This window comes from Thamnophis sirtalis, unplaced genomic scaffold, assembly GCF_051295495.1.
Source record: "Thamnophis sirtalis isolate CommonGarterSnake01/CBP01778 unplaced genomic scaffold, rThaSir2_p1.2 scaffold_1, whole genome shotgun sequence".
NCBI lineage: Eukaryota > Metazoa > Chordata > Lepidosauria > Squamata > Natricidae > Thamnophis > Thamnophis sirtalis.
In genome coordinates, this window is record NW_028261381.1 from 169,721,743 (window position 1) to 169,740,073 (window position 18,331).

The following is an 18,331-nucleotide window of genomic DNA, read 5'->3' on the forward strand; positions in this document are numbered from 1 at the left end:
TTTTGCAGCACAGCCAGCTAGTTAGTGGACAAACATACACAAACACACATTATTATTATTTTTTGCATTTGAACTTGCCTCAAACCGCACAGCCATGTTGCTGAGTTGCCCCCTGACCTGCTCACCATCTCCCTCAAAACAGGCTGGTTCCAAGAAGTTTTAAGGAGGGAGGAGGGGGCTCACGGTGTTCCGGAACCCATCCCCATCCTGGGAAGACTTTGTTGTACCTGCTCCAGATGAGCTTTTCCCTAGAAAAACAGGCTGGCAGAGGAAGCAGAGCCGCCCCCTGAATTCCCCTCCGCCCCTTTCCTTGAGTTCCCAAGCTCCGCCCAGGCACCTGGGTCAGGTGAAGCCTCACCACTCACACGCACGGATTCCAGGTGGGGCCAGCCAGAGCACGCCAGTTCTCTGCCAAAGCTGTTGTTAAGTCCGGAGGCTTCTGTGGATGTTAGGAAAACCTTGGGACAGCCGTTTTCAGCCACCCATTTGGCTGCAGCTGGCACCGAAGCCAGAGTGATCTGCAAGAGAATAAGGGCTTTTGATTCCCACCTCCTCTTTGTTTGCCTTCCTGGTGTATATTTTTCCCTTCCAGAGCAGATTCTGGGGTTGGTGTTTTCCCCCCCGCAGATCAATTGATTCTTGATCCATTGATTTCAGATTAACAGAGTTGGAAGGGACCTTGTAGGTCATCTAGTCCAACCCCTTGCCCAAGCAGACCACATTTCTGACAGAGGGCAGGCCAGTCTCTTCTTGAAAGCTTCCAGGGATGAAGCTCCCACAACTTCCGAAGGCAACTTCTGTTCCATGGGTTGATTGTTCTCACTGTCAGAAAATTTCTCCTTATTTCCAGGTTGAATCTCTCCTTGGTCAGTTTCCATCCATTGTTCCTTCTCTGGCCTTAGGGGTGCCTTGGGAAATAGCTTGACCCAGGGGTGAAATTCCGTGGCATGACAAAACCGCGCTCGACTAAGCCGCGCCCGATTAAACCGCGTCGCTGACGTCATCAACAGGGCGACAACAGCGAGCGCGGAGAAAGAAGGGCGCTTTAAATAGCGCTTTGAAAGCAAGCCGATTCAAGTTAAGGTAAGGGTTAGGTTTAGGGTTAGGTTTAGGGTTAGGTTAAGGTTTAGGTTTAGGTTTAGGTTTAGGATTAGGTTTAGGGGGGTTAGTTTAGGTTTAGGGGTTAATTTTAGGTTTAGCGTTTACAGCATGCTTCTGTCTCCGTGCTGTTGTCACGCTGTTGATGACGTCAACTACGCGGTTTCGTCAAGCGCGATTTAGTCGAACACGGTTTTGTGGTGGAACCGTGAAATTCAGCAGGTTCTGATGGGTTCTGGAGAACCGGTAGCGGAAATTTTGAGTAGTTCGGAGAAACGGTAAATACCACCTCTGGCTGGCCCCCGAGTGGGGTGAGAATGGGGATTTTGCAGTAGCCTTTCCCTGCCACGCCCACCAAGCCACGCCCACAGAACTGGTAGTAAAAAAAAATTAATTGAATTTCACGACTGTCTTGACCTCTCTGTGGCAGCCGCTCCAATATTGGAAGATGGTTATCCTGTCTCCTGTGGTAATTCTCTTCTCCAGACTAGCCATGCCTAGTTCCTGCAACCGTTCATCGCAGACCTCTGTTCTAGAACATTCTTGCCAGGAAAGCTAAATGAATAAGCTCGCATGATTTCCCCAGGGATTGAAAGATTCCTAAAAATCACAGGGAAGAGAATTTAGAGGTCATCTAGTCAAACCCCCCTTCCTCGCTCTATGCCAGATGCTCATCTGAATACTGCAATAGGAATTGGCTTGTTATTGGCGCTTGACATTGTCATCGAAGGCTGAGAGAGAAGGGTTAACCCAAAGCCACCCAGCTGGCTTTCGTGCCTAAGGCGGAATTAGAATATTAATTAGCCTGGTGTCTGAACCACTCGGCCGTATCTTTAACCACACAAACTTTTAAAAGTTTCCAGCCTTGGTCTGCCGGATTAACAAAGGTGGTGGTTTTCTATGCCGTGAACTTGGGTAGTTACAAGGAGCATGGATAGGGGCCTGGGTACATTCTGCAGATTTTTTTTTTAGCCTAAAATATCCCAATAATATATCCCTAATGCCAGCTTTAGCAATGCTGCCATGCTTCATTACTTATGCTGGTGTGTTTCCCAGCAATGAATTAGCTTAAAGCACCAGTATTCCCACGGTTCGTTTTTGGCTGCTGTATTGATTTATTGACTTAGCAGAGTGCAAGGTTCTTCTTCTTCTCCTCCTTTCTTCTCCTCCTCCTCCTCCTCCTCCTCCTCCTTCTCCTCCTCCCCCCTTCTCATACATTTTATTACCACTTTCTTCTTCTCCTCCTCCTCCTCCTCCTCCCCTTCTCATACATTTTATTATCACTCTCCTCCTCCTCCTCCTTTTTCCTCTGCCTCCTCCTCTTCTTCCTTCTTCCATGTCTTCCTCCTCCTCCCCTTCTCATACATTTTATTATCACTCTCTTCTTCTTCATCTTCTCCTCCTCCTCCTCCTCCTCCTCCTCCTCCTCCTCCTCCTCCTCCTCCTCCTCCTCCTCCTCCTCCTCCTCCTCCTCCTCCTCCTCCTCCTCCTCCTCCTCTTCTTCTTCTTCTTCTTCTTCTTCTTCTTCTTCTTCTTCTTCTTCTTCAGATCCACTCAGTGTTAATCCATTGGTTGTGACAGGAGCTGACTCATCAGCCTGTCAGCTGAGCCTGAGGTCATGGGCTGAGGGGAGAGTGACTGGCTCAAAGCCACCCAGCCGGCTTTCATGCCTGAGGTGGGACTAGAATTCACAATTTAGATTGCAGCTCTTTCTCCCGTTTAACAGAATAACAGAGTCGGAAGGGACCTTCGAGGTCTTCTAGTCCAACCCCATGCTCAAGGAGAAGACCTGTACCAATATCAGACAAATGGCTGATATTGATCTTCTTAAAAACCTCCGGTGATGGAGCACCCTCAACTTCTATGAGCCGAGGTGGCGCAGTGGTTAGAGTGCAGTACTGCAGGCTACTTCCGCTGACTGCCAGCTGCCTTCCATTTGGCAGTTCAAATCTCACTGGCTCAAGGTTGACTCAGCCTTCCATCCTTCCGAGGGTTCACCCACAATACCGTGAAGTCCTTATCCGCGCCGACATAAGCGCGGAGGGCAAATCTGCGCCGTTCGAAGCGCTAAGGAAAAAGGCGACCCTAGCGCGACGACATAACCGCGGAGGGCAAATCCGTGCTTTCCGAAGCACTCAGCACCCTAACCCTAACCCTAACCCTAACCCTAACCCTAACCCTAACCCTAAACCTAACCCTAAACCAAACCCCTAAACCTAATCCTAACCCTTACCTTAATTTAAATCGGCTTTCTGCCGCCGCGCTGTTTTAAAGTGCCCTTCTGTAGCCGCGCTGTTGTCGCCATGGTGATGATGTCGCGGTGATGACGTAGCGGCTTTAGTCGCCGTTATTTTGACGAGCGCGGTTTTGTCGTGCCACGCCTTCCGAGGTGGGTAAAATGAGGAGCCAGATTGTTGGGGGCAATAGGCTGACTTTGTAAACCGCTTAGAGAGGACTATAAAGTACTGTAAAGCGGTATATAAGTCTAAGCGATATCGCTATTCTGAAGGATCCACTGATTAATTTTTCTGTCAAGAAATTTATACTTTGTCCTTGATTAATTTCCAACCAGTACTTCTTGTCCTGCCCTCAGCTGCTTTGGATAATAACTTGACCCCTTCCTCTTTGTGGCAGCCCCTAAATATTGGAACACTGCTATCATGTCACCTCTTAGATCAGGGGCAGAGGTGGGTTCCTACCAGTTCGCATCAGTTCGATAGAACCGGTTCGTCAAATCTACCGAACCGGTTAGAAGAGGTTCCACCAGAAAGCAGGCCACACCTACAGAAGAGGTTCCAAAATTTTTTGAAACCCACCACTGACACACACACACACACACACACAGAGAGAGAGAGAGAGAGAGAGAGAGAGAGAGACTCACACAGAGAGAGAAAGAGAAAGAAAGGAAGAAAGGAAGAAAAAAGAAAAAAGAAAGAAAAAGTGAGAGAGAGATGAAAGAAAAAAAGGAAAAAGGGACAGAGAGACAAAAGGAAGGAAGGAGAGAGAGAGAGAGAGAGAGAGGCTCACACACAGAGAGAAAGAGAAACAAAGAAAGAAAGAAAAAATGAAAAAAGGGACAGAGAGACAAAAGGAAGGAAGGGGAGAGAGAGAGAGAGAGAAAGAAAACACATGGCCGGCAAGCCACTCCCACCAGGTCACATGGCTGGCAAACCACTCCCACAAAGGAGGCCACACCCACAGAGTAGGTTCCAAAATTTTTTGAAACCCACCACTGATCAGGGGGTTCAAATTCAAAGCCCGGGGCACGGATCCGCCCCACGGGTGCTTCAATCTGGCCTGTGGGGGCCACCCTAGAAACAGCAAAGGTGCTTCTGCCAGCAAAAATGGAGATGGGGAGGGCCACACGTAGCCCCCACCCCCGAGCTCCATTTTTCCTGGCAGAGGGTTGCAGGAGGCTGTCCCAACCAAAAATGGAGCTCAGAAACCCATTTTCACTGGCAAAGTGTTTGAACCGCCACAGGTGCCCCGCCATGAGTGACGTCAAACTGGCCACACCCACCCTGACCATGCCCCGCCCCACCCCAAATCGAGTTTCACACCCCTGCCCTAGATCAACACAATCTCCTGCTTTCTTGCTGTTGCCTTCACCCCTAAACCAAGCTGGCTCTAAAACCTAGATGAAAAGTCAGTTCTTGCGTGCCTTTGTGGATAATTCCTTTGCATCTTTCTTTTTTTAAAAAAATCAGACCTGCTGATCACTGGCTGGTGTCTTACAGACTTGGGGGTTCGAAAGTTTCCTTCCTTTATTTGGCCAATGTCTACTAGTGTCACCCAGGAGGTGAATTCGAAACACGCAGTGGGGTTTCAAAAACCAACGTTCAGCCTGAAAAAAAACGGCTGACCTTCCCTCTGCATATCTCTCCGAATTTAGTAAACTGCAGGTAACTCTAGTTTCCCCTTCTGCTCCCAGGGTCAATATTTGTTGTGGAAGGTTTGGACTGGAGTTAGCAGGCAAAAAAAAAAAAGGTGAGGGGGGGGGAATTGCTCAGCAGAGGTCAAAGGTAAATCCCAGATTATAACAAAATCTCAAATACTGCAAACATGCTAAATTAACTAGGCCGAGCCGGCCTTAGCCAGCCTGAAGTCCTTTCAGGTGTATGGGTTGTAGGAAGTTAGCATTCAACCCTCTCCCAGAAAAATGAAATATTATAGGAAATATTAAAAGGGCAGAATATTTCCCCTAAAAGGGTGGCAGAAACTCAAGACCACCATGCCACACCTTTGTTCATGGGCCATTAAGGCCTGGAGTCTATTCTACATAACAAAGAGCTCCCTCCTTCAGGCAGAGCCATAATAGGAATCCCAAAGCCCTTTCATTACATCATCACCCAGCAAGAGTCAACCAAGCTTGGGACTCAGGACAACCTACTGGGAGTCAGACAACCAATCAAATACAAGCTCAAATTCAAAAGCCCAGGGAGGGTATAAAACCCAGGCACTCCGATACAAGTGACCAAACATAGATTATTAAGTAAAGGAGTAAGAAATAAAAGGACCATAAGTGTAAAATTAGAATGTATAGCGGGGGAAACAATATTTGTAAAGATGCACCGTTATTTGTAAGTTTTATGTATGTTTTTGTCAATGTGTTTAAGTGTTTAAAAACTAAATCTCAGTTTCTTTTTCTTCTTCACCCAACATCTGGAAGCATGTGATTCCCCCCTTTTCTGTTCAGAAGCTCAAACCATGTGGTCCTGTCCACCATTAAACCATCTTTCCTAGCATCCTCCATGTTTCCAGTGTCTTTTTCCCCACCTGGAGCTGAACCCAGAAGGGCATTTCTTCCAACAGGGTATGGTAGTTGCAGGATTGAAAATGGCGGATCTGTTTTCCCGCAGAGGTCAAACCTAGAGAATTTCTTAAAATCCGATTTTCCTTTGGAAATGGGCTTGGGATCAGCATCTCAAAAGCTTGGTGGAGGGGGGATTGTTCTCTGCCTTAATTGTAATTAGGCATCCCCCAATCTTTTACAACGGCTGAACACACCCCGTCTCTTTAAAAAAAAAAGTTGGTTTTCAAACTTCTGTGCACCTTAGAAAGCAAGAGAGAAAATAACTTTTAATTGATCTTTAGTGAAGGAATGGAACCTTTAATCTGATGCAGTGAAGAGACATGGACTCCAATCCCTAGCATTCCCCCGACAGGCTCGGTTGAGAAACACTGATCTGATGTAATCAGTCAACAAAAACAGTCTATATTTGTCATCTTCTTTAGATGCACAAATAGAAGAGACAATTGACAAGGACAACTGAAGAAGCTTTGCTCAGAAACAAACCCTTAAATCAGTGATGGCTAACCTTTTCCTCCTGCCCACACCCACACCCACACTGCAATGCGTCCGCCGTTCTGCACATGCGCATGTGAACCAGGGGTGGGTTCCTGCCAGTTCTGACCTCTTCTAAAGAAGAGGTTCCACAAATCTACGGTGCCGTTTAGAACCGGTTCCAGCTCTCTCCCCCCGCCCGTCCCCACCACTTGCCCCGCCTGCCGCTCACTGATTGGCTGGCTCACCATTCGCCCTGCCCACCTCTAAGTCCTATCTAAACCTTAAAGTCTTAAAGCTGTCAAGTTTGAACACCCCTGGGGTTTTTTTTCCTAAAGGGTTAGAGGTGTGAGGGTCTTGTAACTTGACAGCTTTAAGACTTGCATGCTTCAAATGACAGAGTTCCTGAGCCAACATGACTGGAGGAGGAATTCTGGGAGTTGAAGTCCACAAGTCTTAAAGCTGTCAAGTTTGAACACCCCTGGGTTTTTTTTCTAAAGGGTTAGGGCTGTGAGCGTCTTGTAACTTGATAGCTTTAAGACTTGCGTGCTTCAAATGCCAGAGTTTCTGAGCCAACATTTTGGTTGCTAAGCAAGAGCGTTGTTAAATGATTTTCACCACATTTTACAAGTTGGCCACACCCACCCAGTCACATGACTGACAAGCCACTCCCACTCAGTCTCATGACTGCCAAGCCACTCCCACCTGGTCACATGGCTGGCAAGCCACTCCCACAAAGCAGGCCACACCTACAGAAGAGGTTCTAAAAAAGTTTGAAACCCACCACTGGTGTGAACACCCATCCATCCCCCCGTGAGGCTTACCCGGCCTCCTGTACCATGGCAGGGTGGGGTGGGTGTTTTCTCCCTCCCCAGACTCCGGAGGCTTTCCTTGAGCCTCTGAGAGAGTGAAAACGGCCTGCCACAGGCTCCAGAGGCCCTCCCTGAAGCCTCCCGACACCAAAAATGGAGGGTGGGGTGGAGCACAGCAATTCCCCTGTGCTCGCCCACCCCCCGCACATTAGCACGCAGCCCCCACGCATGCACATGTGTCTCCCAAATGTGTGGTGGAGCCAGGGGTGGGTTTCAGGCGGTTCGCGGCGGTCCCCGCGAACCGGTTGGTCGGCGAACCCGGAAGTAAGTAACTTCCGGGAACGCCGAAGGATCCACCCGCCCGCCCGCGTTTCTTACCCGGTTTTGACGAGTTCTGCGCTTCCATGCATGCGCAGAACGCATACAGCACCTGCACGATCCTCCAGGAGCAGCTGGAGCATCGCACAGGCGCTAGTATGCATGCGTGCACTGCGCGCGTGCACGAGGACGCCGCCGGCCCCGTTCCAACAGAACCGGTTGGAACGGGGCGAGAAACCCACCCCTGGGCGGAGCCCAGAAAATCAGCTGGCCGGCAGGAGGCGCACGCGACGGCTTGCATGCCCGCAGAGAGGGCTCCTCATGCCACCAGTGTCATAGGTTCACCATCACAGCCTTAAATTATGGGATGTTCCCAAGATAGCAACCAATACGTAGAAGGATTGAAGTGTCCTGGATATGTGCGCCACCTTGTGTTATTCGTAAAAATAATAAATGTAGGGTATAAATAAACAAATAACAATAAGTAAGTAAATAAATAATATTGGTGTTTTACTCATTAATTTGATTGTTTTATTATTAAATTTATATTCTGTCCATCTCAACGCTGGGCGGAATATAAATTTATTTATACAGGCAGGTCTCAATTTATGACGAAAAATGCAGCCCAAAATTTCTGCTGCTAAGTGAGACATTTGGTAAGTGAATTTTGCCCCATTTTATGACTTTTCTTGGCACGGTTGCTAAGTGAATCACTGTGGTTGATAAGTTAGCAGCCCGATTGTGGAATGAACCTTGCGTTCCCCTTGATTTTGCATGTGAGAAGATCACAAAGGGGGATCATGTGACCGTGGGACGTAGCAACGGTCATAAATATGAACCAGTTGCCAAGCATCTGAGTTTTGATCACATGACCATGGGGATGATGCAAAGGTCATAACTGTGAAAAACTGTTGTAAGTCACTTTTTTCAGTGCCGTTGTAATTTTGAACGGTCATTAAATGAACTAGGAACTACCTGTATACCGTTTTAGCCTTATCCGACAAGAGTTATACAACTTTGCTGGTTGTTTCAGTTCTGAGATGCCATATATGGGAGTGAACAGCAGAGGGCGTCATGCTCATCAGCATCCAACATCTTACAGGTAATCCTCCCCTTATGATCAGAATTGGGATGTTTGGTTGCGATCATGCGATGTATTCATTAAGTGAGTCTGATTTTAATACCTTTTTTGCTGTGGTCATTAAGCAAATCACATAATCACTAAGTGAATCTGCTTTCTCTAATTGATTTTGCTGGTTAAAACCCCCCTAAGAAGATAGCAATTGGCAATCATGTGACCAGAATAAACAAAAAAGCAGATTAACAGAGTTGGAAGGAACCTTGAGGTCTTCTAATCCAACCCAGGCAGAAACCCTATAATATACCATTTCAGACAAATGGTTGTCCAATCTCTTCATCAAAACTTTCAGCGTTGGAGCATTCACAATTTCTGGAGGCAAGTTGTTCCACTGACTGATTGTTCTCACAGGAAATTTCTCCTTAGTTCTAGGTTGATTCTCTCCTTGATTAGTTTCCACCCATTGCTTCTTGGCCTGCCTGCAGGTGCTTTGGAAAATAGCTTGATTCCCTCTTCTTTGTGGCAACCCCTGAGATATTGGAACACTTCTGTCATGTCACCCCGGGTCCTACTTTTCATTAAACTAGACATGCCCAATTCCAGCAACCTAATCCTCTTTGTTGCTCTTCTCTGCACTCTTTCTAGAGCAGTGATGGCGAACCTATGACACGCGTGTCAGTGCTGACACGCGTAGCCATTTGGGGTGACACGCACAGGATTTCATGCGATTCATCCTCGGCTCCTGCACGGCCGCCGAGGATGAAAGAATCTGTGCTGGAGGAACGGGGGAGGGGGCGGGATGTGTGATCTCCCCCGCCCACACTCACTTACTGTATCGCCGCTGCCCCTTTCTGAGCGCAGGGGCTGCTGGTAAGGCGTGCGTGCCGTGCGCACACACGTCATCAGCGCGGCGAGGGAGGACCCGCAGGAGAGGAGCGCGGGAACAGTGTGCACCTCTCTCCAGTCAGGCCGGCACAGAGAGTCTACTCCTGGGACTGTCGGTTACGACCGCACCACAGCAGGGAACAGCGGAGTGCCAACGGGAACTGTGAGCGCCATTATACATTTTTGTAGTTTAAACTATAAATTGCGCAAAATTATGTTTTTGTCGAAGTGACACACAACGCGAGTTATGCTTGATTTTTTGCCGATTTTTGACACACCACGCCAAAAAGGTTGCCCATCACTGTTCTAGAGTCTCCACATCTTTTCTACATCGTGGTGACCAAAACTGAATGCCGTATTCCAAGTGTGGCCTTACCAAGGCATTATAAATTGGTATTAACACTTCATGTGATCTTGATTCTATCCCTCTGTTTATGCAGCCTAGAACTGTGTTGGCTTTTTTGGCAGCTGCTGCACACGGCTGGCTCATCTTTAAGTGACTGTCCACTTGGACTCCAAGATCCCTCTCATGGTTATTATTATTGAGCCAGGTACCACCTATACTACACTTGGGTTTTCTTGCCTAAATGTAGAACTTTTTTCACCATTGAATTCCATTTTGTTAGATAGCGCCCAAGGTTCAAATCTGTCAAGATCCTTTTGTATCTTAAGCCTTTCTTCTGGATTGTTGGCGATTCCTGCCAGCTTGGTGTCGGCTGCCAAGGGGCAACACAAACATTGTAATGCCATGCTGGTTCTAAAGCACCATGATCATAGGAGGACACTGCAATGATTGTTATTGTGAGGAGTGGTTGTGGTTACTTTTTGCAACACCATCATAACTTTGGTTGTTAAACAAATGGTCCTTAATCAAGGATTTCTCCCTTTTTAAAATACCCTGTAATGTGTAATCCCTCAATCTGGGGTAGAGACAGGGTGGCTGGATAGGGTTCCACCACAAAACCGTGTTCGACTAAAGCGCGCTCGATGAAACCGCGTAGCTGACGTCATCAACAGGCGACAACAGCGTGGAGACAGAAGCACGCTGTAAACGCTAAAACCTAAAATTAGCCACAAGGTCAATTCCTTTCTACAAAAGTCACACCCTGCAAATAAACTACTTTTTCTTTTTCTTTTGGTGGTGTGGCTGGCTGTCAGTCCTAGATAAATTCAACAGAGGTCAAACACCGCAAAGAATTTTAGTTCCCCTTCTCTAATCAGCTTGAGATCTTGAGTCCTTCCTCTCCGGTATCTCCTCCCCACAGAACAGCATCCAAGGGGTGCCTGGGTAAATGCTTTGCAGCAAAAAACAAAGGGAGCCATTGTGAAGGCGCTGGAGTAGTGAACATGGACTTTGTGGAGAGTTGGGTTCGGTTCAAAGCTTTTTCACTGGGAGTTTTCAAGAAGAGACAGGACTGCCATCTGTCAGAAATGGTGTAGCTAGGTCTCCTGCTTGGGCAGAGGGAGGGGGTTGGACTAGATGACCTACAAGGTCCCTTTCCAAGTCTGTTAATCTGTTCCCCCATAGCCCTGGAAGTCCCAATGGAGGGTCTTGAGATAACCCTCCTCTCTCGACTTCAGAACCAAGCTGGCTTAGACTAGAATAAGAGAGTTGGAAGGGACCTTGTAGGTCATCTAGTCCAACCCCTTGCTCAAGCAGGAGAGCCTATCTGACAAATGGCTTAATGGTGTAGGTGTAGGTGCTGGACTAGGTGTTGGGAGAGCTGGTTTCAGGTCCCCGCAACTCAGCCCCAGAAGCTCATTGGCTGTCTTTGGGATAGTCTCTCCCTCTTGGTTTAAGAACCAATCAGGTGTAGTAAGGAAGTGGTTGGAAGTCTACTTTAAACATAGAAGCTCATGAGTTGATTTCCCCTCACAGCCCAAAGTGTCAATCAAGTGTAGTGATAAAAGTCCTGGGTTAGGAGTGGAGAACCTCAAGTTCTAGCCCCACCAAGCATGGATGCTTATTGGCTGACTTTGAGTCAGTCCCTCCCTCTCAAACCAAGAACCAATCAGGTGTAACGGAGAAGGGACTGGACTGGCAACAAGAAAACTCAGGTTCTAGTTACCCTCCCACACCTCAGTGCCAGAAGCTCATTGGCTAACTTTGGGCAACTCCCTCCCTCTCAGCCCAAAGAACCAATCAGCAGAAGGGAAAAGGGCTGGGTTAGAAATGGGGAGGCACATACAGGTGGTCCTCGACTTACAACTACAATTGAGCCCCAAATTTCTGTTGTTGCGGGAGGCATTGGTTGAGTTTTACCTCATTTTGCGACCTTTCTTGCCACAGTTGTTAAGTGAATCCCTACCACTGATAAGTTAGGAACCTGGTTGCTAAGTAAAGATGACCACATGATCCCGGGGACACTGGAACGGTCATAAGTATGAGCAGTTGCCAAGCATCTGAATTTTTTTGATCATGGGGATGCTAGGAAGGTTGTAACTGTGAAAAATGGTCACGTCACTTTTTTTACTGCCTTTGTAATTTTGAATGGTCACTAAGTGAAATGTTGTAAGTGGAGGACTACCTGTTCTGCCCTCAGGCATTTGGGGGACCTGGGGCCAGCCCTTCTCTCTTGACCCAATTTACTTCAGAGGGAATGAATTAATAAGTCCCCTGCAATTTTTTAAAGAGATTGGATAACCCTTTGTCTGAAGTGGTGTAGAATTTCCTGCCTAAGCAGGGGGTTAGACTAGAAGACCTCCAAGGCCCCTTCCAACTCTGTTATTCTATTCTAAATGTCCTTTTGCTCCTAAAGCAAGGGCAGGGTATAAGTGATAAAATAATAAATAGCAGTTCTTCAGAAGTGATGAAATTCGCTATTGCATATAGGATTACAATTGACATAATAAAAGACCAGAAAATTCAGTTTTGTTTTCCCTGGAATTCGCGGCTCCAAACCAATCTGTTTTTCCTCCAACGAAAGATGGAGAGATATTTCCTTATCTTAATCTCACAGGGAGCGTTAATTTTTCCTCCAAAGGACACCAGAAGTTGACCTGAACAACAAAATCTTGAAGCCAACATTAAAGTCTGGTTTTATTTTAAGCTTGGTTCCATGAAGCGAATTCTGTGCACTTGCTCCTGATGCACTGGCTAACTTCCCACTCAGATCTTAAAAATTATAATTCCACTGCAGCTTGTAGAGACAGGGGTGAATGACAGCCGAAGTACCAAGTGGGTTTTATTAAACAATTTCACCCCTTACTTCTTTTTCTCTTCCTGTAATGTGTGCGGCCAGCTGTTATGGTCTGTTAAATCGGATTTAAGTCATGGTGATGTGTGAACCTAGCCATTATGGCAGTGTTTTCCAACCTTGGCCATTTTAAGGCACAAGGACTTCAACTCCTAGAATGCCCCAGCCAGGTGGCTGGGGCATTCTGGGAGTTGAAGTCCTTGTGCCTTAAAGTGGCCAAGGTTGGAAAATGAGATACTATGGCTTATTCAACTACAGCTGAGGGTTAACACGAAGCTTTAAAGGAATGGGAAGAATCAGACTGCACCCCAAAATACTTCGGATGTTGACTTTGATTAGGTAGCTACTCCCTCTTGAAGTCAGCCTACCTCACAGGATTAATGGTGGCCTGCATGAAGTGAAATGCGTTTCTAAACTAAACCCAGAGCTACCAATATTATTAGACCCTTTCTATTTTAGTTTCAGCAGTTTCCCAAAGATTTTGCGCTCTATTTGCTAGGCAATCCCAAACCTGCCTCCCCCTTCCCTCCATCTCTGGCTCCTTAAAGGCAAGTTTCATAACAAAAAGGAACTGGATATTCAAACGCACAAAGAAAAGAAAAGGAAAACGGAAACGAAAGCACAACAGCCCTCTCCAAAATCAAATAAGGCATTCAATGGAGCCACAATGGGAACGCCCATCCAAGCAGTTTCTATTTGTACACGGTTCCCACTGGAGGTTTGCTAGTGTAACGCAATCCTAAGGCACCTGCAAGCGGGCTGGCCGCTTTCCCGATCCAGATCCACAATCTGCGCCCACCGGGAACCCAGATCCTGACCGTTTTCCAGATCCAGATGCACAACCTGCACCAATCAGGATCCCAGATCCTAGCCGCTTTCCAGATCCAGATCCACAACCTGCGCCCATCAGGATCCCAGATCCTGGCCGCTTTCCAGATCCAGATCCACAACCTGCGCCCATCAGGATCCCAGATCCTGGCCGCTTTCCCGATCCAGATCCACAACCTGCGCCTACCGGGAACCCAGATCCTGGCCGCTTTCCAGATCCAGATCCACAACGTGCACTCATCAGGATCCCCGATCCTGGCCGCTTTCCCGATCCAGATCCACAACCTGCGCCCATCAGGATCCCAGATCCCCGCTCCACATTCCTGGATCTCCTCTGCCCAGGCGTGCTTTAGGGGCGCACTCCTCAAAAAGCAAAGCCCATCCTTACAGAGGCGCAGCAAGAACCGCGCAAATGAGAAAGGGAGTTCCGCAGAGCCCTGCGCGCCTTTCTCAGCGCCCCCGGGGAACTCGCTGGGCCAGAATCGGGGCTCTCCAAAAGTCGGTGGGACTGTGTGGGTGGAGGGGCCGGCCTTGCAGGATCGGGTCCCGAGAGAGCCGACTGCCGACCGATCCTCCTTTTCGGCGCTTCCGCGAGCCAACGGCAGGACGGGGAAGCTGCCGCGCCCTATTCAGCCCTCGCCGGAGGAGGGGAAACTGTGGGCGAAAGAGCTGGGAGGGGAGGGGGAGTCCGGGATCATCACCCCCTCCCCGAAGTACTCACCGTCCGGGTGGGAGTTGAAGACGGAGAGCCCCCCCCGAGCTCCTCCGCACGGCGGAGCGAACTTTCTTCTCCCCGGCGGCGGTGCGCAGGTGAACCTTTCGCCCAGGTATGCGGTAGAGCCTGACTGCCGCCTCCAGTTTAACCCTTCCTGGTCCAACCGAGGAGGAGGGAGCGAGAAGGGCGCCCGCGGGTGGCACCTTTGCCCTTGGCTCCTCCTGGGCAGGGCGGCAGCAGCAGGTGAAAGCGCTCCTGGCTCTGCCGCGGCTGCCATGATCATTATGACAGGTGCCATTATTATTATTATACTACTACTACTAATATTATTATTATTATTAATAATAATAATAATTATTATTATTATTATAAAGTGGACAGTGAACAAACTTGGTTATGGTTAAAAACAGGTACATTAAAGAAAGAAACAGAGTCACTAATCCTGGCTGCGCCAGAACAAGCTATCCGCACAAATGCCATTAAGGCCAAAATCGAAAAATCCTCTGATGATGCCAAATGCAGACTTTGCAAAGAAGCTGATGAAACTGTTGATCACATCCTCAGCTGCTGTAAAAAAAATCACGCAGACTGATTATAAATTGCGGCACAATTCAGTAGCCCAAATGATCCATTGGAATTTGTGCAAAAATTATAATATTAAAACAGCAACAAACGGGTGGGAACATCAGCCTGAAAAAGTCATCGAAAATCAGATGGTCAAGATCTTGTGGGATTTCCGTATACAAACCGACAAAATACTGGCGCATAATACACCAGACATCACACTGGTTGAGAAAAATAAGGTCACAATCATAGACATCGCAATACCAGGTGATAGCAGGGTCGCCGAGAAGGAACATGAAAAAATCGCAAGATACCAGGACTTAAAAATCGAAATTCAACGACTATGGCACAAACCAGCAGTGGTAATTCCAGTGGTAATTGGCACACTGGGTGCTATTCCAAAAGCACTGGAATTACATTTAAAATAGCTAAAAATTGACAAAATCACCATCAGTCAAATGCAAAAAGCCGCACTGCTTGGATCTGCACGCATATTACGAAAATACGTTACGACGTCCTAGGCCCCTGGGTGGGGCCCGACTAGTAACCAATGCCAAATCCGGCGAAACAACTGGCCGCTGTGATACAATTGTATAATTATTATTATTATTATTGTACATGGGCGATCTACAGTTACATTCACAGTCTACGATGGGTGGAAACTTAATGCAGGTAATCCTCGACTTACAACAGTTCGCTTAGTGATGGTTTGGCATTACAAAGGCACTGAAAAAAAGGGGCATGACCCTTTTTCACACTTATGACCATCGCAGCATCCCCGTGGTCATGTGATCAGAATTCGGATATTTGACACCCGGCATGTATTGATGAGGGTTGTATTCGCCTGGGATCATGTGATCCTCCTTTGTGATTTCCGGATAAGCAAACTCGATGGGGAAGCCAGATTCACTTAACAACGGTGTTACTAATTGAAACAGCTGCAGTGATTCGTTTAACAAGTGTAGCAGAAAAGTTGTAAAAGGGGGCGAACTCACTTAACAGATTTCTCATTTAGTGACATACATTTTGGTTGTAAATTGAGCACTACCTACCTGTAATTCAAATTCTAATCTGGGATCTAAGAATTATTAAAGTACTGTCTAAGAATATGGTAAGTTTCAACCAGGATGGCCTCCCTTTGTATACAATTAGGGCAGTGTTTCCCAATCTTGGAAACTTGAAGATGTCCGGACTTCAATTCCCAGAATTCCCCAGCCTGGCTGGGGAATTCTGGGAGTTGAAGTCCGGACATCTTCAAGTTGCCAAGGTTGGGAAACACTGAATTAGTGGATTCGGGTTTGGTAAATTCAGAATTTCCAGATATCAAGTGAGTTCTATTACAGGTACTTCTTGACTTACGACCACGATTGAGCTCAAAATTTCCGTTGCTGAGTGAGACATTTGTTAAGTGAATTTTGTCCCATTTCACGACTTTGGTCACAGTTGTTAAGTGAATCACGGGGGTTAGTCAAGTGGTTGTTAAGTGAATCTGGCTTCCCCATTGACTTTGCTGGTCAGAAGGTTGCAAAAAAAAAAAGGATCACGTGACTCCAGGACACTGCAACCGTCATAAGTATGAGCCAGTTGCCACGCGTCTGAATTTCGATCCCGTGACCATGGGGATGCGGCAAGGGTCGTAAGTGTGAAAAACGCTCGTAAGTCACTTTTTCCAGTGCTGTGGTGACTGCGAATGGTCACTAAATGAACTGTGGTAAGTCAAGGACTACCTGCAGGGGTGAAATCCATTTACCTTTGCTAAGGGTTCGGTAGCAATCTGCGCATGCGCGTGCGTTCACTCACGCACTCACTTCGCTCATGTGCGCCACCTGCGCAGCTTCACAGGACCTTCCGTGCATGCGCAGAGCGTCAAAATGGCGCCCGGGCAGGTGGGCGGAGCCTGCTACCGAGCACGCCTGCAAAGGTAAGCGAACAGCAAGTGTGTGTGTGTGTGTGTGTGTGTGTGTGTGTGTGTGTGTGTGTGTATGGAGGGGGATCTGCTGTCCTGCTTTCTAGCTAATATAATTCACACAGAACAGCTGATCGTTGGAAAAACTAGTTCGGCCGAACCGGTAGCATTTTTTTTACTACCGGTTTGGCGGAACAGCTGGCATCTTTAGTACTGGTTCAAGCGAACCAATCCAAACTGATAGCATTTCACCCCTAAACCTGTATGCCAGTTTACCAACTCTCAGGGGTTATGTATGTTCACCGCCTTGAGGTACTTATTAAAGTAATAAAAGCAAGTTACATAATTTATGATGGAACTCCCTTGGGGCTACTTGCCACCCAGATCTGAAGTCACGACATTTGAGCCTCCTCCGTAGTCATGTGACCGCACTTCTGATGCTCGGCAATGCGTCCGTCCCCCTTTATGGCTCTTTGCCCTTCAGTCGCATGCCCGACTTTTGTTGAAACCTGGCACTTTGGCAAAACCATGCCCATAGCCAACCATGGGTTCACTTAATGACTGTGCTGTTTAACTATTGCTGTACCTGCTTTATGACTGCCCCTTCGGGAGGGGCACTTCCCCGCCGCACTTAAAGCGGCGGTGGTGAGACCCCTCCTGAAGAAACCATCCTTGGATCCAGCCGTTCTTAATAACTACCGTCCAGTCTCCAACCTCCCCTTTGTTGGGAAGGTTGTTGAGAAGGTGGTGGCCTTCCAGCTTCAGCGTACCTTGGAGGAAGCTAGCTATCTTGACCCCTTCCAGTCCGGCTTCAGGCCCGGTTACAACACAGAAACCGCTTTGGTCGCATTGACCGATGATCTCTGGAGAGCCAGGGATGGAGGCCATGCGTCCATCCTAGTTCTCCTTGACCTCTCAGCGGCTTTCGATACCATCGACCATGGTATCCTTCTGCGACGACTGCGGGAGGTGGGAGTGGGAGGCACTGTTTTGCAGTGGTTCTCCTCCTACCTCTCGGACAGGTCGCAGTCGGTGTTGGTGGGGGGGCAGAGATCGTCCCCGAGGCCCCTAACTTATGGGGTGCCGCAGGGCTCGGTCTTATCCCCCCTACTATTTAACATATACATGAAACCACTGGGTGAGATCATTTGGAGGCACATGATAAAATACCATCAATACGCGGACGATGCGCAGTTGTATCTGTCCGCCCCGTGCCAACTCAATGAAGCGGTGGACGTGATGAACCGGGGTCTTGAGGCCGTTAAGGACTGGATGAGAGCTAACAAACTGGTACTCAACCCAGACAAGACCGAGTGGCTGTTGTGTTTCCCTCCCAACAATTTGGCCAACGTTCCATCACTCAGGCTGGGGGGTCAAAATTTATACCCCTCAGACAGGGTCCGCAACTTGGGAGTCCTCCTGGACCCACAGCTGACTTTTGACCATCATTTGTCAGCTGTGACCAGGGGGGCATTTGCCCAGGTTCGCCTGGTACGCCAGTTGCGGCCCTACCTGAATCGGGAGGCCCTCACAACAGTCACTCGAGCCCTTGTGATCTCCAGGCTGGAATACTGCAATGTGCTCTACATGGGGCTGCCCTTGAAGAGCATCCGGCGACTTCAGCTAGTCCAGAATGCGGCCGCGCG

At 48.0% G+C, this 18,331-nt stretch overlaps 1 protein-coding gene across 2 annotated transcripts in view; it reads right to left on the reverse strand.

The window, feature by feature from the left end:
• TJP3 (tight junction protein 3) overlaps nucleotides 1-14,304 on the reverse strand; it is a 69,801-nt gene extending 55,497 nt beyond the window's left edge. Inside the window, exon 1 of one of the 2 annotated variants that reach the window (XM_087703280.1) lies at nucleotides 14,222-14,304. Coding sequence is in view for 1 of the 2 variants with exons in the window: in XM_087703279.1 (XP_087559405.1) it covers nucleotides 79-96 (18 nt within the window). In the remaining variant the exon portion in view is untranslated. Of the gene's footprint in view, nucleotides 1-78; nucleotides 309-14,221 lie in introns of those variants that run through there. The other variant, XM_087703279.1, reaches the window with a different exon arrangement.
• Nucleotides 14,305-18,331: the final 4,027 nt, after the last annotated feature.